Source organism: Octodon degus, unplaced genomic scaffold (assembly GCF_000260255.1).
Source record: "Octodon degus isolate 3935 unplaced genomic scaffold, OctDeg1.0 scaffold00007, whole genome shotgun sequence".
Classification (NCBI taxonomy): domain Eukaryota; kingdom Metazoa; phylum Chordata; class Mammalia; order Rodentia; family Octodontidae; genus Octodon; species Octodon degus.
Window position 1 is genome coordinate 19126313 of NW_004524583.1, and position 9740 is coordinate 19136052.

Genomic DNA, 9740 nt, shown 5'->3' on the forward strand with positions numbered 1-9740 from the left:
TGAAGAAAAATTGTTTTTAGTGAAGCATTACCACCACAGCTTTTGACCTTAATATGGGAGCTTTTGACCTTAATACCATTTCCTTTGTCTGGACCTCACCTCTTGTCTTGACATGGCTAAAGTGATGCCATTTTGTTTCTGGCCTCCATCTTAGGAGTCCCTTAAACTCTGCATGAATTTACTCCTCACTTTTTAACCATAAAACCCACAAAGGAAGAGCAAGTCCTTAACTAAAGGAGCAACAATGAGATCAAACTGTGGGGTAAGCTGAACTTTAACTGGAATCTGTTTGACTAACAAGCCCATGGCAAAATGTAAACCCTGTGACATTCTTGCAAAATTCCAAAAAGAAGTAATGTCACTATGGTAACGGAGGAAGTTGTTAATATATAAAAACCTCTGAGAGCAAAGCCTCTGGGGTCTGTGCTTTGGCTTCTGCTGATCACTGTCACCTGGCTAATAAAGCTTGCTTGTGTTCGATTCCCAGCCTCTGAGTGCTTCTCGCAAGCTACCTTCACGGTCTCTTCTGAGTTTTGACAAAGATGAGGATGACAAGGTTTAACTTTTCTATGGTGCAAGACGTAGCAGCAGTAAGCGCTTCCTTTCTCTGTCCTTTTCTCTTTTCTCTACTGCGCTTTATTTTCCTTTCTTTCTCATTTCTACTTTTTGCTTTAGTGCTGTATTCTCTACTGTCCTTCTCTGTGTGCATATGGGTGTGTCTAGTAAGCATGTGGATAATACGGACTCCCATTAATAGAAGGCTGGCTTCCTAAGCTAGCACTGTAATAATCTAGAATGCATATTTATGCATCTAACAAACAAAATTAAGATTATGATTAATATAAAAAAATTCCATGTTTTTGAACCATATGAAATTATCAGTATCATTTGATTTACAGAAATAGATTTAATCTAATGCAATGAACCTTCAGCTAACTCAATTTGTTACAATGGCTGGTTATAACTCCAGTTGGTTGTAAGTCAAGACTGCTTTTCCTATAAGAAATCATGGAAACACCCATACTGCATTCCAAGTCTCCCAAAGCACCCCTTGCCTTACCTTTTCTTTTTTTTTTCGGAACCAGGGATTGAACTCAGGCCCTTGCGCTTGCCAGGGAAGCGCTTATTCCACTGAGCCATCTCCCCGGCCCTTGCCTTACCTTTTCATTACATCTTTTTTTTTTTTTTTGCGGACCCGGTATTGAACTCAGGCCTTTGTGCTTGGCAGGCAAGCATTTATTCTACTGAACCATCTCCCCAGCCCACCTTTTCATTACAAAAACAAGTTCTATAAGGTTTGTAACCAGAAACACCAAAATTTTTCCTAATGTATTCACCAAAACGTTATAAAATGTGTAGTGTGCCTTGTTTACCAGAAACGATTTCCACAGTACTCATCCTGCATGTAGATGTCTTTGGCTTGCAGGAAGAGGGGATGGCATATAGGGTGATTACTGTTTGGGAGGAGAGCCCCCTTCTGTAAGAACATCAGGAATCTGGCTCTTTGTTATCCTTGCTCTCCTTGGGAGTCTGTAGCCCACTAGGACCTGCTTCTTTTTTTCTTTCTTTCTTTTTTTTTTTTTTTTGGTATTTCAGGGAAAGGTCTACAGGCTGTGGTGTTCAGGGTCTCACTACTAGATCAGACTCATAGTGATCTGCCTGCTTACAACCTCCTAGGAGCTGGGATTATAGGCACACAGCACCCAATTGCTGTCTCAGTGCACCCCGAGGGCGGGGCTGGCATGGCAGGCCCAGGGATTAAATCCCCAGCCTCTGTGACGCTTTAATCCACTGAGCTATTTGGCCCTAAAAGTTGAGAAGGATTCCCCCCCACACACTCTGGCTACCTCAAGGGCGGGTCTGGTAAGGCATGTGGAGGTAGGGATCAAACTGCAGTATCCTGCGCCTGACTGCTTTTGCATGAACAAGCACTTAAACAACTGAGCTGTCCTGCAGGCCCCAGGACCTGCTTCTGGTCCACTAGGTCTCAGTCTTATTAGAACTAAAAGCTGGTCTAAGGCTGTCTGCTTCTGTCTTTTCTTTAATGCTGTTCTTTGCGATTATGATTTCCTTTTATCTTCTCTTGCTTTCTTAGCCTCTTTACCAGATTTTTGGGGCCATTTTGATAGAAACAGTCGTAGCAGTTACATAAAGCACTGACTGAAATTGCACCCACAAATGCATACATGTGAGCTCAGACTGACGCGTGTGTTTTCTGGCCCCGTGAGTCTCTGTTTACAGCTGTGCAAGTGGCCTGCATCAGGTCATAACTCCATAACTCAAGACTTTGGTCATAAGTTAAACCTAAAATTCTGGTTGTAACTCAAGGGTCTACTGCTTCTTTAAGCAGCATACAGCCCAAAAGTAGGATTTGGAGATTGAATGACTGAAGTGAGTTGGAGGATTAGATACTTACAAGGGCTTCTGCTTTGGGCAACTAGGCAGGTCAGAGTTTCATTATGATGCCAAGACCATTGGCAAAAATGGAGAAAATTGAGACATGTAAGCGATTATCATTTTTTTTTATCTAAAGGATTCTGAGAAAGGAGGGAATACATCCAAAGAGAAATACAGTAGTCAGTAAGCAGTTGGAAATGTGTGGGTTGTAGAGAATCATTTTCGATGAGTACCTTTGAAAAAATAAGTGTGAATGAAGTCATCCTGGGAAAATGTGGACTAAAGAGAAACAACATCTGATGGCTTCTCCTAAGGCCTGGGAAGTGCAAAGAAAACTGATGGGGTCTCTACCTAGAAGAGTATTCATCCTGGAATGACTCGCTGCATTAGTGTATCAAATTAAGCATTACAGTCTTAAAATGATATACTTCTGACTCATTTGCATGTTAGTGTGTAAAAGCATGGATTAAAGGACACCCCACCCCCAATGACTGAATTGTCTTTGGATCTCTGAGTGAACATCAGCTCTATGGCTTTGACGTATTATGGGGATATGCGTAGTTTCCAATGTCATTCTTTCTTATCTTCCTTTCCTCCAGCCTCCTTCCTCCTCCTCCTCCTCCTCTTCCTTTTGAAGTACAGTGGACCCTCGAGTTACGACTGGATAAAACTGGTTTTGTTTAACTTAAGACTAAAGACTTGAGTTACTACCTGAAATCAGGCTGCTTATTTGGTTGTAAACAAAGACTTGCAATGCCAGAAAAGCATCCGTAAGCGTGCCTCTGAGCCCAGATGTACATGTCTGTGGATGTGATTTTAGTTGGTGCTTTATACAACTGCTACAATTACTGTTATCAGAATGGCCCCCAAAAAGCTAGAAAAGAAGCTAAGAAAGGAAGGGAAAGTTAAAAAAGCAATCACAATTGAAAAGAAGAAGGAAATTGTGCAGAAATATGAGAGTGGTATTCGTGTCACTGATCTTGCTAATATGTACAGCATGTCAAAATCCACCATCTCAACAATCTTACAGAGAAAAGATCTGTATAAGGAAGCTAGTGTTGCTAAAGGTGTTACTCAGATTAGTAAATCTCGACCCACAGCGTTAGATGAGGTGGAAAGGCTGTTATTAGTGTGGATAAACGAAAGGCAGGCGGCCGGTTACAACCTGTCTGAATCTGTAATTTGTGAAAAAGCTAGGGCAATAAATGCAGATCTTGTAAAGCATAATCCATCAAGTGATAATGGCAAAATATTTCGTGCTAGTAAGGGATGGTTTCATAATTTTAAAGCAAGAACTGGGGTTCATAGTGTAAGTAAGTACGCTGAAGCACCTAGTGCTGATAAAAGGGCTGCTGAGACTTACATGCACCACTTTGAAAAGATGACCCAGAGGAATGGATTTTGCTCTCATCAGGTTTTCAACTGTGATGAACCTGGTCTTTTCTGGAAGGAAACGCCCAGGGGAACTTACATAGGCTTGCAGCTAGGCAGTGGTGATGTTGAGGAACTGGTGGAGGAACGCTCCGTAGAATCATCTGCAGAGGCACGTCAGCAACTTCTGGCTGAGCAACCGAGAACGACAGCTGCTAAGGAGCTTTCTGAAGAGGAAGGGAAGTGTCACAAATCAGTGCAGCAGAGTTCTTCTTCTGAAATAAAGGAAATGCTGAAAAAATGGACAGAGCTACAAACATTTGTGGAGAAGACCCACCCAGACAGAGAAAAAGCCAGTCATTGCATTCACTTGCTTAATGACAGTATCATGTCATACTACAGAACAGTGTTAAAGAAAAGACAGAAGCAGACAGCCTTAGACCAGCTTTTAGTTCTGAAAAGGTTGAGACCTAGTGGGCCAGAAGCAGGTCCTAGTGGGCTACAGAGTCTCCCAAGGAGAGGAAGGACACCAGAGAGCCAGACTTCTGATGTTCTTGCGGAAGGGGGCTCTCCTCCCAAACAGTAGCCACCGTGCATGCCAACCCCCATTCCTGCAAGCCAAAGACGTCCACAAATGGGGTGAGTATGTAGGAAATCATTTCTGGTAAATGAGGCACACTTCATAACTTTGATGAATACATTAGGAAAAATTTTGATGTTTCTGGTTATACGCCTTATAGAACCCCCCTTTTTATTATGAAAAGGTAAGATAAGGGGGACTTCGGGAGATTTAGAATGCAATATGGGTATTTCCGTGATTTCTTATAGGAAAAGCAGTCTTGACTTACAACCAACTGGAGTTATAACCAGCCTTTGTAACAAACTGAGTTTGTAAGTCAGTGGTCAATTGTATACTGTTGTTGGTTCTGTTTTTGTGGAGTATGCTCCATTTGAACCATGCACATGTGGCCCTCCTCTGGCTGGTACCATGCTAATTTCTTTCTTTTTTTTTTTTTTTTTCTCCTCCAATGCCTTCACTTCAGGGCACTTTTGGCTGGCTGGAGTGTTGTGGGGATCGAACTACAGCAATCTGAGGCTGCCAGCATTGTGGAAGCAGCCACTTAAAGAACTGAGCTAGGGCCAGGCCCCCCATGCTAATTTCAGAGCGTGCGCTGCAGTGTTCCATCCAGGGCCTGCTCTGCCTGCCTTGCCTTTCAGCTCCAGAATCCCTTGAACTGAAGCTTTGTAGGAGACAGTTTCCATGTGGAGAGTGCTGCCCCGCGTGGGTGTGGCACGGTGTGTCCTAGACCCGTAAGGTAACATCAACTCAAACATCATATTAAACTTTCTAGGTTTTTATCCATCTGATAAAAAGATCAATATGCAGAGATGAGTATGAAGTTACAGTGAAGAACTGTTCCTTGCTGGGCACAGTGGCATGTGCTTACTGTAATCCCAGCACTGGGGCGGCTGAGGCCGGAGCACTGCAGTGAGTGCGAGGGCAGCCTGGGTTGCACAGTGAGGGCAAAGCCAGCATGAGCTGCATAGTGAGACTCTTGTCTCAAAAAACCCCAAATAGGGGCTGGAGAGATGGCTCAGTGGTCTAAAGCACCTACTTAGAACAAGCTTGGCAAGGCATCAGGGACCACGGTTCAATCCCCCAGCACCACATGCCAGCCAGCCCCGCCCCCTGGTGGGCTGAGCTGGCCACACACACACACCTCCCTCTCTCTCTCTCTCTCTCTCTCTCTCTCTCTCTCTCTCTCTCTCAAATAAAAATAAAAAAATAAAAAAAACCCCAAATAAATAAATACAAAGTTTTATTTTAGGATATATTTGAATAGTTTGTAGTAAAGATTCACAACTAGTGTTTTAGTCATAAATATACCTCAATATTGTGTTTGTGCTTTACAGTACTTCTATAATTTCTTTTGAGACAGGGTTTTGCTGTATAGTTCAAGGCTGGCCTTGAACTCACTGTGTACCCCAGGCTGACCTTAAACTTGGGGCAGTCCTCCTGCCTTAGCCTCCTCAGTGCTGGGATTACAGTACTTTTATTTTTTTTTAAATTTTATTTATTTATTTATTTATTAGAGAGAGAGAGAGAGAGAGAGAGAGTGTGTGTGGTGTGTGTGTGTGTGTGTGGCCAGCTCAGCCCACCAGGGGGCGGGGCCGGCTGGCATGTGGTGCTGGGGGATCGAACCGCGGTCCCTGATGCTTTGCTAAGCTTGTTCTAAGTAGGTGCTTTAGACCACTGAGCCATCTCTCCAGCCCCTACAGTACTTTTATAATTTCATTCTTTTACTAGTTTCTATAAGCAGCTCCTCCCTGCAAACACAACATGCATGTACAATCCTTTTTGTTTCACCTGTTGCTCTTAGAACTCTTAGAGTTTTTTTTTTTCTTATTTTTTTAATTGACATCACTGGGGGTCTAACCCATGAATCCTTCACCACTGCACTCTGTCCCCAACCTCTTTTCTTTCTTTATTTTGAAACAGGTTCTTCCCAGGGTGGCCTCAAATATTTAGCCTCCTCAGTAGCCAGGATTATAGGTGTATGGTACCATTCCTTCTTGATGACTATTTGTAATGACAAACAAGAATAAATTGGGTAATAAGTTTGGCAGTAGTGTTTTTCAAAAAATATATTGAATGAAAAGAGCAAATTTCAAAAGAAGACACATACAAATGTCATACCATTTTGAGAAATTCTTACAGGAGTAGAGTTTTAGTTTTATTTGTAATGTTTCAGGAAAAAACTGCAGTGAATATGGCAAAATGTTAACCTCTGTCCCACCTAAGTATATTTGGGTATCTGTTCAGCTGTTTTCCACCCCTCTGTGTACATTTGAAGTAATTCGTAGTTGAAGATATAAAATTTTGAATTAGTAGAACAAGCAGCAACAAGACAAAAAGAGTTTCTTTAGGTAGGTTCATGGGGAGGATCTATCGGGGAGGTGGCAGATCCTCTACTGGATAACAGGAGGAATCCCTTGCAGAACACGAGACAGGAGCAGCCCAGGTACAGCAGCTGCTGTTGCCGTGGTCCTGAAGCAGCCGGAAGCATGACACGTTCAAGGCTGGCTGACGAGGATCCTTTGGTCCCAAGAAGAGTTTGAGGCCACATAGTAAGAGCCCATCTTAAGGGAAAAAAGCAACCAAGCAATGAACTATAATATACAATTTTTAAAAATTGTAATTTCTCAGGGCTGGGGAGATGGCTCAGTAGAAAAAGTGCTTCCCTGGCGAGCACAAGGGTCTGAGTTTAATCCCTGGTTCCTCAAAAAAAAAAAAATAAATAAAATAAATAAATAAATAAATAAATAAAATAAAATTGTAATTTCTTTTAATATATTTATAGGATACATGGTCTCACTATGCAGCTTGGACTCAGTGATCCGCCTGTCTCAACCTCCCCAGTGCTGGGACTACAGTGCTTGTGCCACCATGCCTGGTTTCTGGCTAGTGTGCCTAGGATTTGGGGGCTGGCAAGGAAGGCATGCGGTACTGGGGATTGTACTTGGGTCCTTGCACTTGCCCAGTAGGTGCTTATACTGCTGAGCTATCTCCCCAGCCCATAATTTCTTAAGTGGTTTTTCCTTGTTGTTGTTTGTTTGTTTTTGTGGGGGCGCTGTGGTACCAGGAATCAAACTCCAGATCTTGGAGTTGCCAGGCAGGTGCTATGCTGCTGAGCTATATCCCTGGCCCTAAAATATCCCTAGTATCTTGGTAACACTGAAAGAAAAAGTTCTTTATATGGTAGGAAGAATAATTGTTTAGCAGATCTCAGTATAATCATTGATTCAAGGAAGGATAATCAGTAAGTGCCACAAATCTTCAGTCAAAAGGTTGTTGAAGCTGGGCATGGTGATGGTGCACACCTCAACACTCAGGAGGCTGAAGCAGGAGGATCACCATGAGTTTGAGGCCATTCTGAACTACATAGTAAGACCCTGTCTCAAAAAAAAAGGGTTGTTGAAAATTAGGATATTCTGAAATGTCATCTGGTTGGGTTTTTTTGTTTTGTTTTGTTCAGTTTTGGGGTTTTTTTTTTTGACAGAACCGGGGATTGAACTCAGGCCCTTGCCCTTGCCAGGCAAGCGCTTTTTCTACTGAGCTATCTCCCCAGCTCCAATCATCTGTTTTCTGAGTACAAAGAGAGAGATGGGCCATGCACTCCCCACCCCTGGGGCATGCTGAGATGGCAATTGAAACTGGGCTTGGTGGCCTGGGCCTGTAATCCCAGCTCTTGGGAGGCTGTAAACAGGCAGATTATTACGAGTCTGATCTAGTAGCAAGACCCTGAACACCCTGTAGACCCATCCCTAAAATACAAAAAAGAAAAAAGGAGAGAGAGAAATGGGCCTTGAACTTAATGTTTGTTACCGCCTTAAATGAATACTCACACACTATGCTGTGTCTCCCTGCTGATACTCCCGCTGGAGAGGCATCTGCATGGAATTCAGTTGTGAGCAGACAGACCAACCCAGAATGAGGGACATCTGAGACAACAGGGCTGGACTTTTAAACATTTAATGTCATGAAAAAAATTTGGGGAGGTGTCCCTGTGCTGAAGTGTTGAGAGATGAAGCCATATTTGGCCTGCAGCTAACTTTGAAACGGTTCATCAAAAACAGTAACACGTGTAACAAGAATTGACAGATGAACATCAGTGAAGGGCTGTGTATTCACTATACTGTTCTTTATGAGTAGTATATATTCTTGTTTAGAACCTAAAGCAGCTTTTTGATATTATCTGCTCACTAGTTTAATTGTGCTATTTGGACCTGCCTCAACAGATCCATATTCTTTCTCATGAGATATCAGTGGTACTGGTAGTGGTTCTATAGGTAATACTTTCATAATATTTATTGAATATGTATTATGCCATTCCATACTGTGCAGAACACATTTCATACATCCATTCAGTTAACTCTCTTGAGTTAGTAGTTATTTCCACTTTTAAAGATGAAAAAGGTGGGGCTGGTGAGATGGCTCAGTGGTCTAAAGCACCTACTTAGAACAAGCTTAGCAAAGCACAGGAACCGCAGTTCAATCCCCCAGCACCACATGCCAGCCAGCCCTGCCCCCTGGTGGGCTGAGCTGGCCACACACACACACACAAATTATTTTTTTTTAAACCATAACAATAAATACTTTTTAAAAAAAGATGAAAAAGGCAATACACATTGGAATGTTTTTCTGTAACGAAGTGGGAAACCATATCATTTGTGGCAAAATGGATGGAACCTGAAACTATAATGCTGATGCCAATAAGTCAGATACACAAAGTTAAATGCAGGTATTGCTTGGTTTCTGTTAAATGAAAACCCTAGAAAGAATGAATAAATGAACAAATGAGCAAAAATAAAGGTGAAATAGAGCCAGGTGTGGTGGCTCACACCTGTAATCCCAGCACTCAGGAAGGTGAGGCAGGAGGACAACTGAGTTCAAGGCCAATGTGGGCTACATAGTGAGTTCAAGGCCAGCCTGAACTGTATAGCAGGACTGTGTCTCAAAAACAAAAATCAGGGCCGGGGAGATGGCTCAGTGGAATAAGCGCTTCCCTGGCAAGAGCAAGGACCTGAGTTCAATCCCCAGTTCTGCCAAAAAAAAAAAAATCAAAATTAAAAAAAGGAGAGGTGGTAGGAAACATGAAGGCAGATTTTTAGAGACAGGGAAGGGAGAGATGTAAGGGATCAAAACTCATTAAGCCATGTTTTAGACATGCATTTCCCCAAAATGAACACCACTGTGGTATCGCAAACATACACTAATAAAAATATATATAGGCTGGCCAGATAGCTCAGCTGACTAAAGCACCTGCTTAGGCAGAGCACTCAGCCAGTGCCATGCCCCCGGGGTGCGCTGAAACAGCTGTTGAGACTGGGCAGGGTGGTGCACGCCTGTAATCCCAGTGCTTGGGAAGCTGAAAACAGGAGAGTCACTACAAGTCCAGTGAGTCTAGTGA

At 42.8% G+C, this 9740-nt stretch overlaps 1 protein-coding gene across 6 annotated transcripts in view; it reads left to right on the forward strand.

The window, feature by feature from the left end:
- Wdr89 (WD repeat domain 89) overlaps positions 1 to 9740 on the forward strand; it is a 33154-nt gene that overhangs the window by 19638 nt on the left and 3776 nt on the right. The window contains exon 2 of one of the 6 annotated variants that reach the window (XM_023703793.1): positions 2997 to 4407. The exons of 4 other annotated variants lie outside the window; for them this stretch is intronic. In XM_023703793.1, the coding sequence (XP_023559561.1) occupies positions 4364 to 4407 (44 nt within the window). In that variant the 5' untranslated portion in view covers positions 2997 to 4363. The remainder of the gene's footprint in view (positions 1 to 2996; positions 4408 to 9740) is intronic. One more of the 6 variants, XM_023703796.1, reaches the window with a different exon arrangement.